Raw genomic sequence first — 27672 nt, 5'->3', positions numbered from 1 at the left:
GCACACACAAAAGCCCCCATTGGCGATCCACAGCACCCCCATCTCCCCCTCTTCGAAGCGGCCCCCTCCCTCTCCACCCCTGCGCCTCCTCCTCTCCACCACCAGTCGAGGTGCATTGTGGGGAGGAAAGTCGTTGCCATTCGACCTCTGCGGGGCCTGCGCGGACGCAGCGAGAACCCTGAAAATGTCATTATGCGCTTAAAAGAGCGATTTATTTCCGCATAACCGACACACTCTCACCGGCCGAGGGCCCGGCGACCGATAAAAGAGCGGCGGAGGGAGGACGAGCAACGACGGCGGGTGGGAGACGGCGAGGAGACGGAAGGAAAAAAAAAGAACATTTTGCCGTGGCGGGGGGAATCCTGTTGAGACGTTTATCATAAGCGCAAGAAAATGTCCGGTGAGAGGAACCGCAGGTCGCTGGCGTTCCGAGGCGGTGGACTAGCCGGGCTAACGGGCTCCGGGGGCTCCAGCTCCGGCGGCGCGGGGAACGGTAACAGCTGGGAGGCCCCGGCCTGCCAGGACCGACATTTTAACGGCAACCGGCCGGACCAAGACGACGACGGGGACCTGCGGGCGACGGGACCAACGCGGAAGCGGCTGGAGGGCGCGGGCTCGGTGAGCGACAGCACGGAGCCCGAGGCGGAGGAGGAAGAGGACGCGGAGGGGGCCGCCGTCGGCAACCGCGGCGGCGTCGCCGACTCGGCGGCGAATGGCTACAAGGAAGCGGGCAGCGAAAACTGTGCCGAGTCGGGAGGACCCAGGAAATGCGGCGTGGAGATGAGACCGCAGACGCTGCTCCAGAAGCACTCGCTCTTCCACGCGTCGTGGCTCCACGAGTTCCCGTGGCTGCGCTTCTGTCAGCAGACGGGGCTCATGTCGTGCTCGTGGTGCCGCGACGTCGCCACCCGGAGCGGCGACGAGCTCGCCAAGGGCAGCCGGAGCTACAAGCGGGCCCTGCTCCTCCGACATCACCTGTCGTCCGACCACGGCAGGAATGACCCCAGCAAACAGGTAACCGCTTCGGTAGCACCCCCACCCCTTCCAGCGTTGTCAAACCTTGACGTAGGTGGCTTTTAAACCACACAACCCCACTTCATCCACGTTTATCACTTGTTACGGTTGACATTTTAGTCACTTTAACCAACATTTTATGTCGAATATGAGCCCCCCGTTGTTCGCTTCGTGGCTAATTAGCTTAGGAGCTATCTCGATGCTAAACTAGCCCGTAGCTTCTTCGCCGTGTAGCCGGGATTGGAGGCTCGTGTACAGGGGGAACCTCTCGGTGGAGACGCTGAAAATCTTACGAGTTTAGCTGACTATGTGGTTAAACTATGGGCTTTTGTGATACCTTTGTGCTTCCTAGTTTTTTGTTTGTTTATTGTGTAAGTAGTTGTTTTAAGACAGGTCCTCCACTTGTGGACCGCGGGCCACCTAAAGCCCGAGGCTGTATTCCTTAATCTGGCTCACCAAGCATTTACATGACCAAAAGGCCTGGAATAGTTGTTGCATTCATTTAGATGTTTTTCCCTAGAATTGGTGTTTTAAGATGTGTTTACAAAAGTATTTATCTTAATAAATAATTTGTTAAATTGTATGATTTACTGAAATGTACAATTTTCATTATTTTGCAAAATGAGAGCTGTTGCTGAAATGAATTTATTAAATACAATTTTAACTTATTAAATAATTGGATTATAATTATCGAAATATATTTAAAATGAGATTTGTTAAAATAGTTTTAACTAAATTATATGAATTAAGTTTATTTTTTAGTGCAATGTAAAATCTTAAAATACATAATTTTACATAAACATAAATAATAAAATGCAAATCTTCAAATCTATCTTTATTTTAAAAAAATCTTAATTGTTTGATGATAATTAAATTGATAAAATAAAAAATTAGTAGATATTTATTATGAAAAATAATTATTTTACATTAATTTAGTTAATAGAACACAACTATTTTAGATGCATTTTTTGTATCTTACTGAATAATGTATTTTATTTTTTTTAAATTAACGAAATGCTAAAAAAGTACTGAATTTAAGTACATGATTTAACATATTTTGTATACACATACAATACAGTGTGTGTGTGTGTGTGTGTGTGTGTGTGTGTGTGTGTGTGTGTGTATATATATATATATATATATATATATATACACACACACACACACACACACACATATATCTAACCACTTTTACAAATGACCTGGCTTGTGTGTCCATTGGGGGGGAATAAAAAATCAAATGTGGCCCTTTAGTACAAAAGTTTACACACACCTGCTTAAAATATAAGAAGCCTTATTCCATTGGCACTGTACAACGCACCCCGCCCCCTTTTTCTTTGGTTGCATCAGCATGATAGTAATCAAGGCAGAGGTCACAGTGACAAGGGGAGCCGCACCTTTCTCCAGCCACCCCGCCACCCCCTGTCAGGCCCTCCTGTGCGGCAGCGGCCTCTCAAGGCTCGCGCTCCCTGGTGACCTCTGGTGTTTTTACACAACCTTTCTCCTCCTCCTCTCCCACCTTCCCTTTGGGAGCTAAATTAGAGGCATTGTGCCAGAATGACCCCCCCCCCTACAAAATCCATACTGGACAAGAGCAAAAGAAAGGGGGGTGGGGGGTGAGAGAGCAGTGCGAAATGGATGTCCCTAATACACGGGTGTCAAACAGCAAGCCACATCATAGTTAGGGTTGCTAGTTCAGAATGTACCTTGTTGTAAGTTCACGGTTCGGTTCACTTTGAGTGCAGTAAGGCAACAAAATGAAAATGTTTAAAGTAAACAGGGACAGATTCATGTTCTCTTTTGCTCTCGTTTAGTCGCATTTTGCACAAAATTGCACTGTAATTAGTGGAAAACTTGACATTGTTGGGGATGATTGACAGGGTTTTGGATGTTTTAGACAAAAGGTTTGAGTCACCACTCGATCACAACAAGCCTTTAAAATAGGTGGAAATGTGATGTTTGTCGTGGTATGTTGCGCAAATTACCCCGTAATTACTTAAAAAGCTGACTTATTTTTTATGGTTAGTTAAAAAGTTATAACAGTATTAGCCAAGACTAGAAGAAAAAAAAAGTTTCTAAAATGACGTGGTGGGTCGGATCGGGTATGTGGGCCTCGAGTTTGACACTCAATTGAAAGACACAGCATCACCTGACCTGCCCGTCATCCACATATTTGCGGATTAATGGGCCCTACTGTTTACACTTTGGGGCAGATCTTATGATTAAGGCTCATACGCCGCATGCGGAGACAATAATTTGAAATCGCACCCCTTATATTTAAGTGCGACATGACTTTTAGAGTTCACTTTTACAAGACAGAGCCACATCCAGAACCACGTTGTTTCTAGTTTCCATTTGTCCCCCAAAAATACAGTCAAATTACAAATGTCGTCAGTGACCCAGTATCTCCCAACCTTTATTGAGGCAAGGCATTTATTTTACTTTATGAGAAAAAAATCACGGCACACCACCAAACAAAAATGTCACAAAAAGTGAATACACGGGGTTAATGCACACAGAAATACACGTTATGAATACACAAATACCTTCTGCCATCTAGTGGAAGCGCATGTAATTGTTCTGCCTGTCACTATGTGTCGCTGGCATAGATAGACGAACAAAGAGACATTATTTGTAGGAAATAGTAATTGTCAGACCAATGAAGTTATACTGGATATGTTTCCCGCAGTGTTTGGGGTTCATGGTGTTTTTGAAGTTTATTGCGTATTATTTTGTTGTGTTGACGATAGTCCATCCATCGCGTATTAGAGTTTGGAATTTGACTTTACGGGAGCAAATAAATATGCCTATAAAGTCGCACAAAACCTACTAGCATGGTTTTAAGCACAACCTAACAGGGACCGAGCCCCACTGAGAAGAGCAAAAATGTGCAAAAAAAATGGACCATGAAAACCAAATTGTGGAGAAAAAAACTGCGAATAAGCGGGGGGATTGGGTTCGTCAAACACAAATACAGAATGAAAACATTCGCAAGAAGCTCAAGTAGGCCACAACTTGTACTACCCAACGCCAGCTTCTGATGGCACTCACTCGGCGGCCACGCCCCGTAAAGGCTCACACCAACACGCGGGTACTACAGTACATACAGTAATAATACTTCATAACAGCAGTTTATTTCTTTACATTCGCTTATGTTTTTTTTTAATTTTTATTTAGCAAAACACGTTGCGATGTTTTTTGTTTTGGTACCTGGAATAGATTAATGGCATTTCAATTAATTTCACTGAGGAAAATTGATTTGAAAGTTCATGAGTTTTATGATAACAGTTTTGTTGTTGTTGACTATATTTTATGATTCGGTTTTGAAATCACACACCTAATATTTGAGGTCTACGTGACTGTTCGGACTATGTTTTTTTCTGTATTTTATTTTATTATTTGTTTTTTTTATGGTGCCGACATTTGAACGCAACGTTCTGGGATGCCATAAAAACAGGGAGTGTGTCGCCAACACCGCGGACGATCCTAATCCGGTGTCAAAGAGCATTTCTCCCGACGACGGGGCCGAGCGAGCTGTCACGGCGGACTTACGAGGCCCGTTTGACTCGGAAGAGGATTGGACGACCACATTTAGTTCCTTCCCTGGGCACACGCAATCGCTAATCAGAATGACTTAAAGTGATCCACTAACTTGTACACACGTCTAATTGGGAAGGAGAGCGCAGGGAGTGGATGGGGGCTCGGCACAGCGGATTCTCCCCAGCAACGAGAACCCCCGCACGTACGCCGCGCACACCACGGGCGTGTCGTGTCCTACTATCCCGTGTAGTAGTGATGCTAATACTCGGCTATGTTTTTGGAAGTCGGCAAAGCGTTGGAGAAAAGCTAACTCGATTAGCTGCCAGCACGCGAGGCAGCTGGGATAAATGTGGGTCTCCTCGGAGAGGGGATTGTTGGGAATTGTCTTGGCGTGGTCTTGTGTCTGGATTTTTAATCAGGAGCAGACCAAAATAAGGCTGAAAAGATACAAATGTGACGAGAGAGCCTTTTTAGTAGTATTATGTGCAAAAATTGCAGTGTAATAATGGAAAAGCGTTTTTTGGCTTTATTGAAGGTTTTGGTTCCTCTGTCTCTTTAGAGCTCCCCAAAAAGGCAAAGAAATAATACAAGCCTGTAATGGGTATAATGTAATGCAAGAGTGTTTTTTATGTAATATAATTTCTGGACAAACTGCACCGCAATGACTGGAAAATGAGGCTTTTTGGTTTTGATTCCCCAATATTTTTAGAAAGTTGTTAAGCGGGAAAAAAAATGGCATAAATTTGAACGCCTACTGTCTCATAAGACAGGAATAAGTACGAATTTCAGATCAGTCTTTGTATAATTTGGCCCAAAAATTGCACTTTAATTAGTGAAATTTTAATATTTTTCAATTTCAGTTCCTCTGTGGTTTTTTTTTTTTTTTTTTTTTTTTTTTTTTTTTTTGGGAAGCTTGTTGCATGACAATTGCAGTGTTTAGTGGTAAACAGACATTTTGGTCCCTGATTGGGTCGGTTAGTTTGTTTGTTTGTTTCTACAGAGACGAGACCTTCCAACTGCAGTTCCAGTGCGCAGGAGAAACAAAGAAAAATTCCCCACTCGGAATTTAGTTTCAGTTTTAGTTTCTCCACGTGTGTGCCGCGACTGCCGTCCTTTGTCTGCCCCTCAAAACCAGACAGTACAGGACTTGACCTAACAGGTTGAAGAACCCACTTTTTTTTTTCGGGGGTGGGGGGGGATTTTTACCACATAGTAAAAAAAGAAATTTTGCCCCCAATACCAAAGTTTAGTCTGGCCCTCAGATCAAAAAAGGTAGCCCACCTTTGTGGTATATGTGACTTCTTAAAAGCCCCCACCCCTCTGGTTGGGTCAAAGAGCGGCTATCTGAAGTGATCCCCAAGGGCTGAAAATTGGGGGGTCATTTCACCCCTTTATTGGACCTTTAACAAAGATAAGGCTGTCCCCCGTTTTGGTTTGCTGTCTGGCAAGATATCTCGGACGGGATGTTTATTGGGGGCCACTGGTCATTGAAACGGGGTGGGCTGCAGCCAGAGGGAGAATTCTTGTTGAATTAGTGACTGTGGTCTGTGCCCAACGCCAGCCCCCCCCCCCCAACTTGTACTTCGTCTCTGGCACGACATTGTTAGGAGGTCGGGAGACACTCGGCACGGCCCTCCCACACCTTGGGCCAAATGCACACAGACGTATTGTTCTGGTATCTGGGGACCGGCTGGTTGGGGGGGCGTTGACCACAGTAAACATGGACTTTTTGGGGAGGCACCACTGCTGGCCTCAGGGGTCCCGTCATGAGACTGCATGGAGTTTTGGGTGGGGTCGTTGTAGTGTGTGTTGGGGTTAATTTCTGCACGGCAACAGTGCTCGATTACTGTTCAGAGCATGTTGTGTTTGTCTGGTGGGGGCTCTGGGGTTTGTTTAGGTTTGAGGTTTATTTGTGTTGCGGCCTATCTCAATGCATTGGTCAGCACCTCGTCCCCCTTCGCTTGACGGTCATCTTTGTTTGTTTTAGTCCACCTGTGTTCCAGCTCTTTCTTGTACTCTACAGTAGGCCAGTATCAAATTTGGACAGTATGTTACCCTTGATTTCAGCGTAACCTCAGGTTGCGAAAGACCCTTTTCATTATCAGTTCGGTCTTGACATGGACCAACAGGCGTGTATCTGTGTTGTGGTTCTCGCGCTGCGTAACCGTCATTGGCCCTGTGCGTCACACAATCCAACAAGTGTACTGTAATGACTCCATTGTGTCACCGTATTGCAGTTATGGCTCTAAAATGTATTATTTTGAAATGTTTGAGTAAATAACTTTTTCTCCCTGAATGTGTTCTGTGGATACATTAGTAAAAGTAAAATATGAAAAACAATATTTTTCTGAATAAAATCAAGAACTGTGCTAGCGTTGGTTTTCTACGGGTACTCCAGTTTCCTCCCACATTCCAAAAACATGCATGATAGGTTAATTGAAGACTCTAAATTGTCCGTAGTTGTGAATGTGAGTGCGAATGGTTGTTTGTGTGCCCTGCGATTGGGCGGCGACCAGTCCAGGGTGTACCCCGACTCTCGCCCAGAGTCAACTGGGATAGGCGCCACACAGCCGTGATCCAGGTGAGGATAAGCGGTATGGAAAATGGACGGATGAAAATCAAAACACAATACAACAGTAAAAGTACTTAATTCTTCGAAAATTAGTACTATAGCTACCTTTCGGCTCTTCTCCGCTTTGTGACCTCAGATTGGAAACAAACTGATGTTAGCCATGCTAATTTGCTGTCTGCCTCGTTAGCGAATCTTATAGTATTTATTTCAACAATTGTAGAAATGCTAACTCTCCTAGCTTGTCGCCAACGTTCATATTAACGTACCTAATATAGTAACGTTACGTTGAATTTGTTGAAGATTGACAGCTGGCGCTCTTCGTAATTGTGATATCAACAACAACAAAAAACAGCTCATACTGCTAATGGTAAGTTTTCGTAGTTTTGAAACCGTAACTAAAAAAAACGCGGTAGTTACACGTTTTAATAAAGAAAAATAGTGCTGTGTTGTATAAAAGCACAAAACTGGTTTTGTAAAGTGTAATTGCTGTATGTACTGTAGTATTCGTGTGTTGGATGCGTTCCTTTAAGAGGTGTGGCCTAGTGAGTGACCTCAGGAGCTGGAGTCGGATGGTGCAGTTCGTCTGTGTGTGAGCATCTGGCCGTGGGTTGTGGCCTACAGCAGCTCCTTGCGAGTGTTCTCATTTTGTATTTGTGTGTTGGACTGTTGTTTTGGCGACTGTGGCTCTCCTTGCCCACATGCGAGGCCATCACGGTACCATCATTGCTCCATTTCTTTTCCACTTCACTACACCAGCGGTGTATCAGAAATGCTGCTATTATCTCAAATTTTGCCTTACAACACAAAGAAAAAAAACAAATCACAACTCAAAAACCTGTGAGTTGCACTTGTAAGTTAAGGCACGACTGCATCAAACTCCTTGTGGATTCCTTTCAGACGTCCACCCGGGATATAAAACATAGCCACATCCACAACAGCATTGTTTCCGGGTCATGGCTCCCACGTGGCACATCTGGAGAAAGGGTGCGCCAGGAACCAGCAACCCTAGCTGGATCTAGTGCTCACGTAAAGTCCAAAACTACTACGTCTTACCTTCCTGGCCTGTTGTCTCGCTGTGTGCGAAAGGCTAAAAATGCTGCAGGGAGTTGAGCGGGCGGGCTAATCATTAACAGAATCTCCAAATCCTCAGGTACGCTGGAACCTTTTTAGGTCCTACAGTCTGTTCTGGGACTCTGGTCTGCCTCCCATGTGGTTCACGTCACATTTCAATTTGTTTTTGGCTCATGGTCTACATCTACAAACTATTATCAGAACTACCACCCCAAAAAAATACTTAACTCTCCAACTATCACCTTCATGACTGACATTAAAATACAGTAGTGTAGTAGGTCTATGTGTTAATTGAAAACGATAATGAGTCAGAGGTTTTATTCTTAAAGTATATTTAATATTATTGTAAGCCACTGTAACATTATGGACAGTTTGTACATTAACACTGCGATTTAAATATAGGGAAATAAAAAAAGAAACTGTGCTCACTGATTCAGTTAAAAATCATTGCACATAAAAGTTGAATAAAATGTTTAAAAAAACAGTTCTTAAGGATTAATTGCAAATGTGTTGAACAAAGTTCAATACAACTGAACTGTACTTGTACAGTGATTCTTTCACATACCACTAGAGGGAGCCCTCACACCACTAGTGTAGGCACACGTTGGGGCTCACTGCTCTATATTGATGGTTGCTGAAAATAAGAAAACAAAGTGTTTAACGCCAACGATGCAAAGTGACTCGCAACAGAGAAAATGGACCCTCGTTTTTTTTAATGTAGCGTTAACTGGAATTTACTCGCTAGATTTGCTAGGTTTCGTGTCAATTTTGTGTGACTTTAGAGGCAAATTGTCCATATTCAGAATGGTATGATTTCGGCATCACATGTTCAACTGTACTCTGTAGTCTGCTAGCATTTGTGGGGCTCGGAGAAGGGTTGAATTATACTTGTAGATGTTCCGCTGTACGTTAACTCGACTTTGATGTGTACGCATCGTCTTCCTCGCTCCCTCGTCCTGGCCCGACTCGCCTCGGCGCACCCCCTGGCTCCGTCTTGCGCAGTCTGCAGAAGAAGTGATTTCACAAAAGGCCTACAGTGAGTGGACAATGAGCCTCGGGGAGAACGCGGGCCATTGTGAAGGCCACTAAAAAAATGGGGTGACCCGCCGACTTCGGCGCTCGCTCGCGTTCCTTCGCCTACCCGCCCTCCTCCTCCTCTGCTCCACATTTTCTCTCAAGGTCTCTCGCCTATCAGCCATCTCTTATCTTTCCATTGTAACTTTTCCTCCATTATAAGCCTCCTTTTCAGCCATTATACAGAGCGTGTCGTCCAGCCTGCAAAAGCATGTTCCCATTCGCTCTCTCTCAATCCCTTACATCTCATCTCTCTTGCACTCACTCTCCCTCCAGCTGTGTTGCCAAGGATGGATGATAAACCCCCCCCCCACCCACTCCCCCCCCCCCCCCCCCCCCCCCCCCCCCCCCCCTTTATATGCCATCCTGTGTGCCCGGGCTGCAGTGCAGAGCGTGGGGGCTGGGTGGGGACCTCAGAGAAATGGATTTAATCGGCTGAAACCCCAGCTGTGTAGATGTGTGTGCGGGCAGCGTGCTTTCTGTGTGTTTACGAAGGTGGTGGGCGGGGGCAAAAATGCTGGAGCAATGTGAATTAGTCTGGATTAGGACATCTGCTGTGCAGTTTGCTGTAGGGGGGAAAAAATACTCACAATGTAGCCTTCTTCTGTGCATTCTCGATGCAGTTTGTATGCATCAACCTCACCATTAGTGCATGTGTGCTGGATGTATACTCCTCCAGCTTACTGATTTGGTACCAAGCTGGCTCTTCGCCTTGTGAGGAGGGCGGATGGTTGCGGCGGAGAGGGTGGGGTGGGGGGCTATTACAGGGGAGGTCGGCTATTCTGCCAGCTCCCCTCCCCGTCACCCAGCCTCGGACGGTCCTCCTCCAGGTCTTCTCTTTGTTTTAGGGTTCAAAAAGTACACCATTAGATGGGGTTTGGAGACGATACAATGACCAGTGTATCCAGAAAGTATTCACTGCGCTTCTCTTTTTCCACATTTTGTTAAGCTTATTGCAAAATGGAATAAATTCTACAACAACACCATAATGACAAAATGAAAAGATTTTTCTTTTTTCAAAAACTCACTTTTGAGTGATTCACTGCCAATTGTTTTCTAAAATCCTCTGCTCATTTTGCAGAGCATAATTTGCAGTCTGGTAACAGTGTTGTCATCTGTGTTTTTCCTTAGAGGTCCCATATTTGACTGATTTAGACCCCCATACAGTGGCTCTCTAAGATGGACTCAGTATAAAAGTGTCAATTTAATTTAAAAAAAAATAAATAAATACCTTGGCTTTTTCATACGAATGTCCAGAAAAGGCCCCTCTGACAGCTACTTCTGTTTGACCCAGTTTTGTATCCGCTTTGTCCATATTTGGTTAAGACCGCTCCCTTTCCGCTGATTGATTGCCTCCGTGTAGAAGCGCCACTTGTGAGAGCGCACGTTTGTGATGCTGACAGCGCTGGCTCGGGAGCGGAGAGGTAGGCGGAGATCTTCGCCAGGTGACGTAAACAAGCTCGAGAATTTCCAATGACCTGATTTCAGGCCTCTGGGCAGAAAAACATCCAGAACTCAACAATGGCGTGGATGATTTTAATGAATATTTCACATGTTCACTGAGGCACCACAGAGACAATATTACATCCCAAATACGAGAGAAAGTTGGTTTGGAAAAATATTTCCCCTTTAAAATATCTCCACACGACTTGACTTGACCCCGAATGCCCAGAATGTAGGTGTATCGGATCATTATTATTATTATTTTTTTTGGAGTGCAGAAGTACAGTATCGGCACTGATACTTATATCAATAGAGGGGCTTAGACTCTAACCCCCGCAGTGACCCTGAGCAAGATAAGCACGTAACAAAATGGCTGGATGGAACAACAAGACCGGTCAGCAGCATGAGGACCTCTGCCAAGGCCAAACGATCATGCTCGATAGTGGCGGATAGATGTGAGTTTGCGTTACCAAACAAAAATGCTTGGGTTGTTTGTTCCATTTCATCATATTTCACGCTTTTTTTTTTTTTGTAGGTGATTGTAGTGTGCTTTGCAAAGTAATTAACAAATTGCCAAACAACTCAAGTCCACCAAAATTTTGAACCATGTCATGCCCATACAGATATCACTTCCGCCGTTTCTATTTCACATCGCTAACAAAAGGCGGAGGCTTTTTTTTTTTTTTTTTTTTTTTTTATATAAATTTAATAAACGAAAGTATATTCGTGCGACAATTGTCAAACAACTGAGGAAGTCACATCTGTTAGCATCCAAAAATATTGAAAGCTTTGTTGATGATTTAAAAAAAAACGAAAAAAAAATTCTATGAATATCTGTGCAAAAACACTTTTTGTATTGTACAAATCAGTTTTGTTGTTTGTTTGGTATGTCTGTAACAAACAGCGGAATATTCGTTGAAGTCTCGAAACTGGAACTGATAGTCGCCTGAATGACTTCAATTGCAATAATTGCAATAATCAATGGCGTTACGACACAAACTTTCTTAACCACTGTGCAACATTGCTGCAAAAATGCGAGTCCACTGACTCATTTTGATTTTTTTACACTCTTCTGCACTGTTGTTAACTTATACAGCAGGCTAGGAGGTGTGCCGCTACCTTTTTCCCCCGAAGTTTCCCACAGACGTGGTAATAAATGATTGACTAAAAACAATGTCAATGTCGAAGCTGCCTCGTGGTAAAGTGTAAACCAAAACACCAGGAGGAAGCCGGGGTTCCATGTGTTTTGGGCTGAATACTTGACTTCTGTGGTTCAGAAAGAAAGAATCTATCTGATTGTTTCGCTCCAGAGCTCACTTGTATCTCACACACACAGCTTTGGGGAAAATGGCCGCCAGCGTGCCATTTGTGGTTGTTTTGGTCTCAGGAGTCCAACTCTTTCAGATTTGTTCCCTTACCACAGCAAATTGGTTTATTTGATTAGATTATTATTAGAAATCGCTGCTTTTGTGGGGCTTCCCCCTTGCGAAAAGTCATAAATTGTGTGTACCCTGGTGAAAATGTATGTATTTAGGGGTTCCGAACATGAACTCCCAAAAACTTACTGAATTAAACCGCCTGGAGATTTGTTTCTCCGATTAAATTTAGTGGACATTTCCATCCTGACGGGACGCACGTCAGGCAAATTCCAGGGTAGACAGATGAGCAATGCTAAAAAAAATTTGTGCATGGAAAGACATTTTGGCTTTTCTGAATGTCTTTGTGTGATATCGCGATTAGAGTAAAACCGATAACTTGATTATTTCTCAACATATCTCCTTGACCTTTTTGTTTTGTCAGCTACTCTGGGAAACCTCCCCCCGATTCGATTACAACTTTCAGTTAAAAATATCCACCAATAAGCTGGTACGGGCTGAAATTCCGAGGGGGTTCTCCAACTCGGCGTGTCAAAATTACCCAGATTTTTCAAACGGTTTCACTTGCCCTAAAAACTCCACTTAAATAGTGCAAATGGAACCTTATGCGGGGGCAGCAAAATTGGTCCTGTACTTAATTCATCAAGTGTGGTTTTTTTTTTTCTTGAATTTATTTGTCCTGGAGAATTTTAGAGGCCTTTGAAGTGCTCGTGCCATGTTTTTTAGAAAATTCCACAAAGATGGCAGCCACACTGCCTATTCAACAATCAAGTAAGCCATAAACTCTTCAGGAGGATTTCTATTGAGCTACATCTCGGCTTGGAAGTACAACATGATAATGGATTCCAGGCCAGGCAGCCCATCCCTCCATTGTACCTCATTTGTATCCCCGCTCCCCTTTTGGAAGCCTGTTGGACCAGTTTCTCGCCCTCCGGCAGGCGTGTCAGGAACCTTGGGGTGTTTGCCGGCGCCAGAGTGTGTAGCGAAGATGAGGTTACCGCCAGGGAAATGTCGTATTTGTATAAACACACAATTGTACTTTTATTTTGCACACGGTGTGCTCAAAATGTCCTACAGCAAAATCACGCGTCCCCTTCAACAAGAAAGTAGGCGCACCCCCGCTACCCGCCACACATCCTTTAAATAACAAAAATGTGTCAAAACAAAGCCAGTATACCAAACAGGCTTTACATTATTCGTCTTGTGCACTAACTTCTCAGTGTCTGTCAAGAGACCCTAAAAACCTAACTCAGGTTTATAGATATCAGAGTGTCTTAGGAAATTGTCCAGTTCCACTCCTATTGGGCCAGAGAAAATGAAATATTTGTGTTTTCAAGACCAACTGATACAACAAAGTTTAAACACAAAGCACCTTGTTCTGAAAGCCGCTGTTTTTGAAAGAGAACCGGTTTTCGATTCCCATCACTATCCACACTGTTAATTTTGGGAATCCTCGTTCCTCTTGTAACTGTGTTGTTTTGCGTGTCTCCACAAAGGAGTCGGGGAGGCCCTCAGACAACGCCAGCCCGTCCACCAACTCCTCGGAGGACGACTACCGCAACAAGCCCAACGAGAACTCGTACTGCTACCAGCTGCTGCAGGAGCTGGACAAGCAGCGCAAAAGCGGCATCCTGTGCGACGTCAGCATCGTGGTGTCGGGCCAGGTGTTCCGCGCCCACAAGAACATCCTGGTGGCGGGCAGCCGCTACTTCAAGACCCTTTACTGCCTGACGCAGAGCGAGGCGCAGGACCGGGCCACCGTCACTCACCTGGACGTGGCCGCCGTGCAGGGTTTCTCGGTCATCCTGGACTTCCTCTACTCGGGCAACCTGCTGCTCACCAGCCAGAACGCCATCGAGGTCATGTCGGTGGCCAGCTACCTGCAGATGACCGAGGTGGTGCAGTCGTGCCGGGCGTTCATCAAAGACGCGCTCAACATCAGCATCAAGCAGGAGGCGCCCGACTCTGTAGTGGTGGACTATAACAAGCGGCAGACTGTGGCCAAGGAGGGGCAGCGGGGGCGCCCCGACCGCAAGCCCAGCAACTTCTGGGCCACCAGCATCCTCTCCAAGCTGTCCATCAAAGCCAGCAACAACCAAGGAAAGGAGGCCGAGGAGGACGCCGAGGAGGACGCCGGCAGGGTGAAGGAGGAGTCCAGCGACGTAGAGGTGACGCAGGTCGGGGCCGGTCCCCCCGGCGCCCCTTCGGGGAGCTGGAGCCACCACGACGACAATTCCTCCGACTCGGCCGACAACAATGAGGCCCGCGCGCAGGTTTTCGTCTGGAACGAGCCGGGCACGGGGGCGGCCATCAAGCGCGAGGCCCCCGACGCCGCCGTCGTTGGCAGCGGGCGCCGGAAAAAGCAGGCCACCACGCGGAGGTTCGTCTACAACTTCCCGCCCGAGCCCGAAGAAGGCTTCGACGAGGGCATGTTCATCCAGCCGTCCGCCTCCTACCCCCGAGAGGACTTCTCGTCGCTCTCGGAAAACGCCGGTAGGACGCACATCTGCAGACTTTAAATACCCTTCACGTTTGATTTATTGCCACTTCTACACGCATGCACGTGTGCAACATCTGTACGTAAGCTGTCACAGGGCAAATTTTCAACATGTTCACACCTCCTGGAGCACGTTCAAAATATCTAAAGTCTACGATAAACTTGCTTTTTCAAGAACCACACTATACCGTGTTCTATGACGATATAAGCACTGAACCTACCAAAACAAAGAGTAAATCCTCTCCTTTGACCAGAAAAAAAGTTTGTTTATAGCTTTTTCTGTTCTTTAGTAATCAACAGTAGAACATGGGTTGGTTTCACCAAAACACCGGTTTCTGACCAAGAAGCTAAGAAAATGTGCTCTTTTTGTGAAAAGAAACATGTCAAACAGGCCAGTGACTTTGACGCTCACATTGTTTGCTTTTTTTGTGACACCTCATACTAGAAAACAACAAAAAAAAAACACATAATTTAGTTACAGAAATACAGCTAAGAAGCCTGGCTCGAGCCGTTCACCATTCACTCCATAAACTGTGTCCTCTTTTCTACCGCAAGGCATACTCTGTTTGTACCATACATACACTCCGTTAGTTGAGGTGCCTAAACTTGTCTGACTTCCAACATCTTGGAATTTCTCTCCCTCGTCAGCGTCGTGACAAGCCGGGATTCGCCACCTTTCACCCCTCCTGTTACGTTTTCTACTCAAAAACTGTGCTGCTCTCAAGCCCGAACCGATGCAACGGCGCCATCTACAGGGATCTGTTAGTCGTTACAGCGGTTTACTTTACAGCGGTATTTCACAGACAAGCTGAGGAGGGTTTACAATCAAGTTTAATAATAATTGTGAGAAGAAACAAACTAAATTAACACACCATACAAAACTAACAATCCCGTTTTTGGTTTTAAATTTGCAAAAATATTTTTTCTCTCTTTTTTTTTTTTTTTTTTTTTTTTTTTTTTTTATAAATCATTTCAAAACGGGTCAATTCGCTCTGCTTCATAACTGGGGGAAGAGGGAAATTTGTAGGTTGAAAAATGACGCACAACGAAAAATAATTTGCTGGCTGTGTGCGGTCGCAAATCACGTCATCGATTCTGACTAAAGCGGGTGTCTGTGTGTGTGTGTGTGTGTGTGTGTGTGTAAATGTGGGTAACTGCGTGTATAAACGTGTGTTTGTACGTGTGTGGAAATGTCTTTTTGTGTGTGTATGTGAAAGTGCGTTTGTGTGTGGGTGTTTATGTGCATGGATTTGTGTGTGTTGCAAAGGCTCGAGTGCGGGCGTAGCACCTCCCAGCAGGCCAGTGTGTGCGCAGGCTCAACCTGCCCTGGCGTTTCCTCCTGATGATCCCCCTGCTAATCGCTCCAGAGCTGTGTGTGTGTGTGTGTGTGTGTGGGGGGGGGGGGTTATACCCACGTTAACGCCCGCTTTGTGGGTGCCGAGGCCACACAACCCCACACTCTTGCCCTTCCACAATAATAATTTAAAAAAAAAAAAAACAATCCTGCATCGCTCCATTTTAAAATCCTCTTTTGTGTTCTTCCCTGCATGTTTATTCCACCCTGGTTGTATCCTCGAATAACCTTTTAATCTATCTGCCGTCCTTTCTCGTCGGCCGTAATCTCTCCTTCGGCCATTAAAGCGGCGCTCCTCCACCGTGACGGAAGCGCGGGATGTGTTTTTTACGACATTTGGTTCCCTCCCTAATGCAGGATAATGAAGAAAGCGCGGGGGCGGCCGGGGTGGGTTCTCTCCCTCAGGCCTCCCCCTAAATGCGCTGCAATGCTCTTAGTGCCTCCAGCTCCTCTAATGCGCTCCACAAGTGATGCCTTTGGGGGGTGGGGAGGGGGCGCGCACGCGCTAATGGCCTGCGCCCAAGGGCTAGCGTACGGTATATGTTCGCTGCCGTCTCAGAGCGTCTTTTGCAGCTCTGTTGGGGAAAAAAATGTGTGCACTTTTGATATTTCTTATCAGCAAAGTGGATCGGGTTCTCCTTGCAGTCTGGCGGCCGTGCCCGCCCGATTAAGCGCTACACAGTGCCGGGTTTTGTTGCGCGCGTCACATGGCTTCCGTGTCGTCCCCGTGAAAAGCAAAGAGCGGCGTGCAATTGATTTTGTGGGAATTCGACTATGCTAATAAACCCTGCCTGCACTCGGAATGAAGTGCCGAATCCACGACGGTATCAAAATGCAGTGGCGGGCCTATACACTAGGTGAATATGAAAAGTCCACACACCCCTGTTCAAAATCCAATTTTCTTGAGACCAAGATGAATCATTTCAATGTTATTTCCACCATTAAGTCACTGCCTATGAAAGAGGTTCTCACCCAGCTTGTCTGTAAAATTCAGGTGTGTAGACCAATCCCTGTAGATCGCGGCATCACTTTGGATTTGAAAGGAGCACAGCTTTCGAGTAGAAGATGATCAGGTGTTGAATCTCGGCTTGTCACATCGATTATGAGGGAGAAAAATGCCAACAAGCTGGAAGTTGGACAAGTTTAGTCACCGTCTCACACACGAGCTGAGTATGAATATGTGCGGTATAAAGAGAGTATGCATCTCGTGGTAAGTAGTAGAAAGTGTGCTGCAATGTTGAGAAAATATGATGCAGACGTAAAAAACAAATCAACTGAAGTTCATGTCAAGCCGTGCGGTGAGTCAGCGTCACATTACTGATTTTTTTTTTTGGGGGGGGGGGGGGGGCATCAAAACCCTATTCTCAGTCTTCGTTTTATTGTTTGAGGTGTCACAAAAGCAAACAATATTATTGTCAGTGTTTTTGGTAAACTAGCCCCTTTTGTACAGCTAAAAAGCGGAAAAAGCTAGGAAAGAACGTTCATCTGGTGAAAGGTTTTTCACAGAACACGATACTCTGTGGGTCTTGAAAGATCAGTAAAAATGCTCTCGAATGGCTGGCGATATGTTGAGCTCTGCTTTGAAAACGACTACCAGTGAGTTAGTTAAGCAATAAACGAATAATATAGGCAATAATCTTTTAGGGGAGCATTCATTATTTGCAGAAATTTGCTATTTTCGGTGCAGCTTAGTAAGCAAAACAAGCTGTTGTGTTTTTTTGCTTTGTTTTGTTTTGTTTTTCTGAACTTTCCAGGTTTCTACGATGTCGCGCTTATGTAAACGCACCGTAAAAATAGCCGGGTACCTAGTGTGGGTACCGCCTTTTTGTCCACATATAAGAGCATGGAGGCAGCTGGTGGTGAAGGTAGACCATTTGGTGTGACAGTTAAAAGTGAAGGCTGTGGTTGGAGTCGCCAAGTGCCTCCAGCCTACAGGATTGTCTAAAGCAGGAATTTGACACCAAACAATATGCCTATTAATATTTTTGTATGGTTGGTCTATGTGTGTTGCTGCACCGTTTGTATCACATATGTTGCTTAAAGGGGTAGAACTACCGCAAAAGCGATGCTAGTTTCATTAGCCAGGCTAAGGCGTGTTGCATTGTTTGTTAGCATTAAGCTACGCAACAGTAAAGCTATGTGGTTGTTTTAAATAGACTGTATAATTGTCTTTGTTTTGTGTTTAATTTGACTAGTAAAGTGGCAAGAAACAGCCTGAAGCATTTTTGTATTTTTATTTATTATACTTATCTCGGAAAAACGTAGGTCAAGGTACCATTGTATAACCTGTTTGATTTTTGTGTTTATCTGTGGGGTGTAACGTCACCGATTGGTTTAAAAAAGAAGAGCCGTTGGAACCTAATTAGCGACGAGTTAGCTCTAAAGAGTGATTTCATTTCTGTGAGAAATGGCTCCAAGTGGGTCTGAGTCGTTTTGGCTCGGCGACTCCTGGTCGAAAGGCGGCCCGGCCCTTCAAAGCCACTCGGCAGGGCCGTTTCCAAATATTGACCGAGGGAGCGTGGCGGCCATGTCCTTAATGGGATGTAAGGGCTCAACATGGAGGAACCGGACACGAGCACCCGCAGGTGTGCCCCACCCCCTCCCCCGCGACGCTACTTTACATACAATAGAGCCTCATACGTGGGTGTGTTTGTGTAAGTGAAGTTCGCATTGTTCCATGTGTGTGTGTGTGGACTGGTTAGTTGTGTACACGCACCAAAAAAAAAAAAAAAAAACACCCGCCTCCCCTCCGTCAAACCTCTCACCCCCTTTTTTTTTTTTTTTTTTTTTTTTTTTTTTTTTATGTCTCCCTCTCGCTTCTCTCCTCAAATCCCCAAACCACGCCCCCTTTCCCAGAGCTGGCCAATCAGATCCAGTATAGCATCATCCAGCCAGGGGAATCCTGGGAGAATGGTAAGCTCCAAGAATTACCGCAGTTTCTCATTCTTCACAGATGCAACTTTTCACACACGTGACCGTAAATCAGGGGTGGGCAACCTCGGGTACGTGGGCCAAATTGATGCTCCCCTTTCAGTTCTAAATACAACAATAAAACCGCAATATTTAACCCACAAATGCTCACAGTATATTATTGGATAGGTTTATTTATTTTTGGGGGGAATTTAGGAAATTGGTTACTCACCGCCTCTGTTAAAATTCATAAACTGACACACCTGTGAGCCTGTTCTCAAGATTTTAGTACAAGTTTGTACAAAAAAATTAACCATGAGTAGTAACAAATGCACGTTGTTTTTTTTCGACAGCTGCTCAGATTTTCAGTTTTTCTTGCGACAAAAAAGTGTTTTGCTGTTAAGCAAACATAAAAACCATGCTAGCATGTGCTGCGTGTTTTTGTACAATTTTCTACAAAATTAACAAATTGGATGTCACACTGTTTGGATGTCACACTTGAATGTAAGCATTTTAATTTAAAAAAATACATAACTGTGTGGTTTTATGACAGTATTTGGTAGGATTGAGTATTTAAAAAAAAAATGCAGTAATAAATGTGGTCTTTTGCTTTTGCTAATTCTACCTAGAAATGATCAAGTCCCTTAGTTGTGGGCAAACTGGAGTGTTTTGGCTCGTGTATTTGTTCCAAGATTTTGTACAATTTTCTACAAAATTCACGAATCAGGACTTCCCAATTATGTCACACTGGAACCAGGTCATCGCCTTGGCAACGGTGTGGTTGTATGTAAAATGGTTGCTAAATTAGGAATAAGGTGTGCCGCCCCGTTGTCACTTAAAATGAGCACGCTGGCCGAAGCAGCCTCTTAAAGGAACACGCACGCATAAACAAAGTGTGTGCGCCTGAGCCCACACACACGCACACACTCAGGTAACCTGGGATTCATCAACGCCGCCCCCCTTACCCCAAACCATTACTTCCTCCCCCACTTAGCAACCTGCCTTGACGACAGCACTGTTGTGAGTTCAAACAAAAGGCCGTGACTCTTCACTTCCCCCCTGCGTGCTCCATTTTGAAGCGCTTTCAAAATCAATAGGCTACTAATTTACGCTCAAAACCATCTGTCCGCAGTAGCTCGTTAGCATCTGAGGGTGGAGGGTGGTGGGCACGGGGAGAGTGCAGTTTTCATTTTTCAAACATTAACACACAGAGCAGCTGTCGTCCTTCTCTTGTGCCCCTTTGACCATGTAAAAGGAGGTACCTGAAACTCCATAAAAATGCAACTTACTAGCTGCTGGCCGCCATGTTGGATGCGTTAACCCTCACATTGTTCGGCTTTGAAACATATTTCCGGAACCCTAAACCCCGCTAGCAACTAGCTGGAGAGCATTTAGCAGCTCAAGAAATACAATCTAGTTCTTTAGCTTATTAGTCTTGTTACTAAAATGCTGCTAAGCTAAGTAGCTGCCGGCAGCCATCTTGGATGTGCAAACCCCATTGGAAGGTATTTAAACATTGAGGGGACCTCAAACCCAGCTAGCAACTAGCTGGTAAGCTTTTAACGGCTAAAGAAGCAGATGATCGCTGACTGTTAAAACACTGAAGTCAATCTAACCCAAAACCTTGCTACCAACTAGCTGATGAGCATTTAGCGATTAAAGTACAAGATGATCTAAGTCTTTGTGTTAAAACACGATAGTTAAGCTAACTAACCCTCGTGTTGATGGACTTTGAAACGTATTGTGGGGACCCCAAACCCAACTACAACTAGCAGGATCTAAATAACTAGTTGACCATAAACGTCACAGAAATGCAGCAGTTAAGCTCGTGAGCTGATGTTCGCCGGGTTGTTTGTACAAACCTTTGCGTCACTTGACCTTAAACCGACTTATGGAGAGCCCAAACACAGCTAGCAATTAACCATTTTGCGGCTAAAGAGACTCTGCGTAAAAATGCCGTAGTTAAGCCAACTACCTGCTAGCCACCACGATGTCAACTTTTTGATTGATCGTCTTTAAAACGTATTGTTCTGATTTAGGGTCCCCAATAAGACGGTTTTGCCCCCTCCTTGTCCCGTCACAGGCGAGTCGCCGCTGCTGGCCATCAACAAGCTGAAGTGTCCGCACTGCAACTACATCGCCAAGCACCGGCGCACCCTCAAGAGGCACCTGGTCATCCACTCGGGCGTGCGCTCCTTCAGCTGCGACATCTGCGGGAAGCTGTTCACCCGTCGCGAGCACGTCAAGAGACATTCCCTGGTCAGTACACGCATTCATCACTAAGAAATATCAGATCTTCAGTAGCATCTAGTTGGCGAGCACAGCAGTTGCCGCGCGGCTAATGATCCAAATGCAAAAATCTGCCTTGAAACGTTTTCTGGGGACCCTAAACCTAGCTGCTGAGCATAGCATTTAGCTACCAAAGAACCAGATGATCGCAGACTCTCATGCACTCCCGAGCACAAAACTGTTTGCATTCAGGGGCCCCAAGTCTGGAAATTAGCTGTAGAGCATAGCATTTAGCGACTAAAGAAGTGGATGATTGCCAACTCTCTCTGCAAAAATGCTGCAGTTAAGGCTACCTTGCTCCTGGTCGCCATGTCCGATGTGCTAACCGTTACGTTGGTCGGCAACCTAGCTAACAACTAGTTTGCGAGCATAGCAATCAGCATCTAAATAACCACATAAGCTTAAACGTTGTTAAAAGGAAGCCCTTAAACTAGCCAGCTGCTCTCCACCCTTCTGTTGATCGGCTGCGGGGACCCGAAACCCAGCTAGCAACTAGCTAATCAGCGCAGCTAATAAACCAGGTGATCACAGACCATGCTAACTGCTTACGTCTGCTGTAAAACACATTGCGGGGACGCTAAGGCCCTGTACACACAATTGGACTGTTTTTGTCCTGATTTTGCCCCTTCTTGACCAACTTTATCTTCATGTGTGGTGTCTGTAACAGATGAAAAAATATTTTAAGATTTGTAAAATCTTTGTGTGTACCAGGCCTAAACCCAGCGAGCATAACATTTAGCAGCTAATGACTTAGACCATTCCAAATGAAGGCGGCGAAAGAAACTGAAATTGTCGGACGGAAACTGGATTGACGGTGTCCATCCCGCCTTTTCCCGCCCCGTCCATACCCGTCCCGGCAGGTGCACAAGAAAGACAAGAAGTACAAGTGCATGGTTTGCAAGAAGATCTTCATGCTGGCGGCCAGCGTGGGCATCCGCCACGGCTCGCGGCGCTACGGCGTCTGCGTGGACTGCGCCGACTCGCACCAGACCACCCAGGAGGGCCTGGAGGCCATGGAGTTCCCCCGGGACGATGACTTCGAGGGCGACGAGGGCGACGACCTGCTGGAGGGCGACGACTCCGCCTCCGCCGACCACGACCGAGCCGCCTGGGCCCGCGGGGGCAGCGCTTGCGCTGCCCCTCCGGTGGACGACAAGGAGTTCTAGCCTCATGGTTTTTGTTTTTTAAATATATGTAAGCTGGTAAACAATCAACTCCAAAAGTGCTATCAAAACCCTGAGGTTGCTTAATTGCGCGAGTTTGACAAAGATATTAGAGACGACAACAACAAAAAAGCTTTGGTAGTGTGGGAATCCCGCCATGTACAGATTTAATTATTATTATTATTGTTAATGCCCACCAGAGAAAGATTATATGAAAGAAAAATCAGGTTTTGGGGGGGGGGGGTGTATGTATGTTTTCTTTTAAATAGGTGGGGAGGGCTAGCTAGGCCAATCATTTGGACGTAAAAAAAATGTAATTATTTAATTTAAGAAGATTTTATGGTCTTATCACGGATCTAATTTTTATCGTTAATTTTTTCCTTTTTTTTTTTAACTTGCTGTGTAGATGGCGTTTAGTTGCGCTAAAATTCTATATTATTCCGTTTTTCTTTTTTTTTTTTCCCCTGCGCAAATCTTGGAACCAAAAAAACTGTTTGGTGACTGTTATCTCAGCCATATTTATAAGATAAATTAATAAAAATAAAAATAAAAAACGAGGGCTGTGACGACGTCGTGCCAAACAGAGACCGCACACCAAGATGGAGCAGGAAAACTACTGAATACGCTTCAATGAAAAGACACCTTTATTTGATTTTTTTTTTTTTAAATTAAATAAAGAATTTTTACGAAAAAAAAATATTTAAAAGTATAAGAAGTAAAGCGCGAGGGAGGGGGCTGTTCTAGCTAGCTTTATACCAATCGCCGCGTCACGCTAACACTTTAAAAAAGCATTTGACCTTCACTTAAAGCTTGAATCGTTTGTTGTTTTGTTTTTTATGCCAAATGACGACGTTTGGTGCTGTAATGCTTTGTCGCAGAATACTGGACCTACAAAACAAGCGAGGCTTTAATTCTTATGATGTCTGTCGTCATGAAAGACAAAAAAATAAGCTTCAATGGTATAACTGACGCTTCACCTCCTCTCTACAACACTATAGCCTCTTTCACGCAGAGATCCCACCCCAAAAAAAAAACACAAAACGAAGACCCAGCATTTGTCTGCCTTTGCCTGTCACGCCATCCCCAGCAAAAAGCCAGGCTTTAATTCTTATGTTTGTCGTCATAAGAAGCTTCAAGTGAATCAGAGCTGTAACCGAAGATCTGAAGTTTATCCGTCTCTGCCTTTCACACAGAAGCGTGTCTGGTGTTAAACTTCATCACAGAATAATGCCCTTACAGGCGGCTTCGTCGCAAAATACTGGACCTACAGCATGGTTTTAATTCTTATGATTTCTGTCATCATCAAAACCTTCTTTTCCTACACCACCAACCTCTATCACACAGAGATCTTGCAAAAAATGGGTCGGAGAAACTGAGTGTTAAACTTCACACCCCTGTTTCGGCATTGCGGAATATGGCTTTAATTCTTATTGTCTGTCGTCATTAAAATCTTTACCTCTATCAACACTAGCCTATTTGCAAAAATAGGGCAGGAGAAGTTGGGTGTTAAACTTCACACCACCGTCACATCATGGAATACTAGACCTACAGTTACGGGTTTAATTCATATGATTTCTCATTGTCAAAACCTTTACTTCTGACAACACTAACCTCTTTCACGCAGTCTTGCAAAATAGGGTAGGAGAAGTTGAGTGTTAAACTTAACATCCCTGGCCTAACATCATGTAATACTGGACCTACAATACAGCTTTAAATCTTATGATGTCTCATCATTAAAACCTCCCTTTTCAACAGCAGTCGCCTCTTTTAGAGAGAGTCTTGCAAAAACAGGTTAGGAGAAGTTGGGTGTTAAACGTCACTTTCTTGTCCTGGCATTGTTGAACTCTGGACCTACAGTACGGCTTTAATTCTTATGGTGTTATTCAACATAACAAGCTTCACCTCCGACAACCCCAGACTCTTTCACGCAGATTGGTTGCATCTGCCTTTGCCTTGCCAACGGGTGTCGGGTATTAAACTTCACATACTGGACCCGCGGTATGGGCTTTAATTCTTATGACGTTACTCAAACAGTGAAAACCTTGACTTCCAGCAACACCAAACCTGCATTGAAAAATTGGCATCAGAGCCGTAACAGAAGACCTACCTTTTCCACCGAGCCTAGCGGAAATTGGACGCAGCGACACGGCATCCCTTTAATTGGATCATTCGACAACAAATAAAAATACTGACCAAAAAAATAAAAAATAAACCTGCCGGGTTTCAGACTTCACACCCTGGTCTTGTCCCGCCTCTGTTACGGCTCTGATGCTACCTCCCGAGGCGGAAGAATTGCTGGGTCATGGCAAAAAAAAAAAAAAAGGCGGAAAAATGCCGGTGTAAAAGGGGCTTCTGTGGACTATCAGGTAATCTTTGCCATTCTTTTTTTGTTTTACTTTTAACGTGTGCGGTTTTTTTTTTGTTTTTCCCGTCTAACTACCTGCAGTACTTTTCCGTGTTAATTATGCGTTATGAGGACCTAAGTGGACGTCTTTTTGTTTATATTTGGTACCGAGTTATATACGCCGTTTATATATATATATATATATATATATATATATATATATTTGGAATCATTTGATTGTGACGGGACGTCCAAAGCGTATTTTTCTTTGGGGGGGGGGGCGCGTAACTCCATTTTTGTTTTGTTTTTTGTCATTTGATTTCCATTTAATTTGGTCTGCCAGGTTGTTTTTGTTTTTTTTTTTTTTAAAAAAAAAAAGAAAAAAACACTTCTTTGTTTCCACAAGACAAAAACGAGTGAAGCTCTATGGCGCCATCATAGACATGCACTTACTTTTTGTGATCGTTTTTTTCTTATTTTCAATGTTTGCCCCAAAAAGCGGGTCTGAATGGAACTTTTTCTTCGTTTTTTGTTATTTAATATATATGTTGACTCCAAAAAAAATGCAATCAAGACTGTTAATTTCTATTTTTTCCAACCAAAATTATTATTACTATTATTGTTATTGTTGTTAATTATTATTATTATTATTATTAAGGGTGGGAGGAGCCGGGCAACATGTTAATGCGACCATTCACTTTACTCCTCCGCCTTTTTGATTGTTTCCTCCCGTGACTTCAGCACATCGCTTTTCTTAATAGTGCGTGTGGAGCGGGTGTGGGTGTGTGTGTGTGTGCGTGTGTGTGTGTGTGTGTGTGTGTGTGAATATATATATATGTATACACGCACACACACAATTATACAGTATGTGTGTTCATATGCAGTTTGTACGGGACACCTCATCTTCCTTCTCGTGTCACTTTCAAAAATCACTGTGGGTAGGGCCTACGATATAACAAATATATATATATACATATATACGTGGAGAATCTATGAGATATGAATATATATATATATATATTTTAAAAAATCTATTATTTAACTTCCTTCCGCTTTGCTGTGTGCTGTTTGCCCGTCACTTCCTGTCTCTTTTATATATATATATATATATATATATATATATATGATTCGCGCCATCCTACTGATTTTTATTGTACATTTTTAATGCTGTATTTCTTTTATGGACATCAATAAGCAAAACAAAACAAAAAAACACCACACTACAGATTTTTGTTTCCCCCCACACACACACACACACACCATACGCATCTATTCCCAGCTGTATTTTTTTACGCTTTTAAGATTTTCAAACACACACAAAAAGTTGTATTTTTCAACTTATTTGCTCTGACAGCGATGCAAAACTCGGTGCCCTCCGAACACAAAAAAAAAAGCAAAATTCAGGTTACTCTTTTTACGTTTTTACCAGAACTTTTCAAAGATGGAACTTAACATTCTCCTGGTTTGTTTCTCTTCTCTCTGTTTTAAAAAAAAATGTACTACTGTTCCTCTGTGTACTACATTTTAAGAATAAAACTTTGATATTGCTCTCATTTTGGTGGGATTATTGCATTTCTTTTGTCTCAGCCATGCTTTAATCCTTACATTATTGTTTCAAAAAAAATAACATCACCTCTCACACAGAAATAGCATCAACAAATGCATTTATCCACTTTTGCAGCACAAGATAAAAATAGGATATTTCTGCAAGGCTTGAATTCTTATACAGTGATCTAAGTTATGAGTTTCATTTGTTTTGTAACCACCCTTGTAACTCAAAACACTCATATTCCAAATTATAGTCATTCTTCTCAGAGGATAAAGAATATAGGCCTTGTTAGTATTATGTTTTCTGTCTACATGTTGCTCAAAGGTTATAACACTACATAGATGCTATTTGTTAGCCCGTCTATGGTGTTTCTCATTATGTATTACCATTAACCTAGTGGACTAATTTTATCTGGCTTTTTCTTTTACACAGACCCCAGCAAAAAATGGGTTATTGCTGTGAGGCATTTAATTCTTCCACCTTTAAAAAAAAAAGTAAAATAAATCTATAAAGAGTGAAACTGTTGCTCAAATTGCTTTGATTTCTTTACCTTTATTAACTATGTTTACTGCGCTTTAAAATGTTTATTATAGTGTACATATTTTAGCCTGAATGCTAATTTTATTGAGTAAAAGTACTTTGTGAGCCCCTTGACTGGAAGGTGCTGCCACCGGCTGGCAACTGCATGCTGTTGCTGTTTATCACAGCTACCACCAGGTGGCAGCACTCGCACATGCATTTGCCCCACTTCAAAACGTCCATACAAGTTTTGGGAAGTAAATAGTTTCATTCTTGATCTAGTTTGATTTTATGTACTTTGAAAATCTCCTCAAAACATGACAATCTGATGCTTTTTATTTAGTTATTTATTTTTTTGCTGTAATTCAACCTCAAAAGTCACATTATGTGGATGTAAAATGTCAGATTTTTAGGATGATAAGCGTGGATGCTCACGGCGTGAACGGGCCACATGCAGCCCCTCAAATGCTTACCGTGTTTTCATACATCGCATAAATAGGTGTTTGATTCACTTTCCTTAAAAAAAAATAAAAAATTGAAAATATGTTTGTGCTTTCTTCGTGCGCTCGTGCGTCGGCGTTGTTGTCGACAGGCAAAGCGAGGCCCTCCTCGTTTGCTGCGTATTGACTCGGGGCGGGCTCCGTGAATTCTTACGTGCAATTAGAACGACGTTAGGTTTACCTTATTTTGATCGTTTAGTGTTTAAAAAGAAATACTGTTTCAATATAGAAATACGTGGGGAAAAAAAGCAAATTGCTGTGTGGTGTCTCAGCCTTTTCGAGTGCCGAAACGTTTATATTCACTGCGGTGACTGCGATCCCTAAATGGCCGCCGCCTCCCACAATGCAGCGCAGCCTTTGCTTGCCATTCCATTGTGGGAGGTGGCGGCCATTTTAGTCAAAAAAAATAAAAATAAAATAAAATAACAAAGCGGCCTGACACGTGGAGCCAATAGTG

The 27672-nt window shown here is 43.9% G+C and overlaps 1 protein-coding gene across 2 annotated transcripts; it reads left to right on the top strand.

The window, feature by feature from the left end:
• The first annotated feature begins 116 nt into the window (after positions 1-116).
• Positions 117-26200, top strand: zbtb10 (zinc finger and BTB domain containing 10). 2 transcript variants are annotated; one of them, XM_061665046.1, is made up of 5 exons: positions 117-1014; positions 13587-14583; positions 18798-18854; positions 20935-21110; positions 22001-26200. In XM_061665046.1, the coding sequence occupies exons 1-5, from the start codon at positions 394-396 to the stop codon at positions 22304-22306; spliced, it is 2157 nt and encodes a 718-aa protein (XP_061521030.1). In that variant the 5' UTR covers positions 117-393; the 3' UTR covers positions 22307-26200. The 2 variants fall into 2 exon arrangements, with proteins under 2 accessions (XP_061521030.1, XP_061521031.1); XM_061665047.1 differs by lacking the exon at positions 18798-18854.
• The last annotated feature ends 1472 nt before the right edge of the window (positions 26201-27672 follow it).

This window comes from Phycodurus eques, chromosome 20 (assembly GCF_024500275.1).
Source record: "Phycodurus eques isolate BA_2022a chromosome 20, UOR_Pequ_1.1, whole genome shotgun sequence".
In the NCBI taxonomy this organism is placed as follows: domain Eukaryota; kingdom Metazoa; phylum Chordata; class Actinopteri; order Syngnathiformes; family Syngnathidae; genus Phycodurus; species Phycodurus eques.
This window is presented reverse-complemented; position numbering and strand designations above follow the sequence as displayed.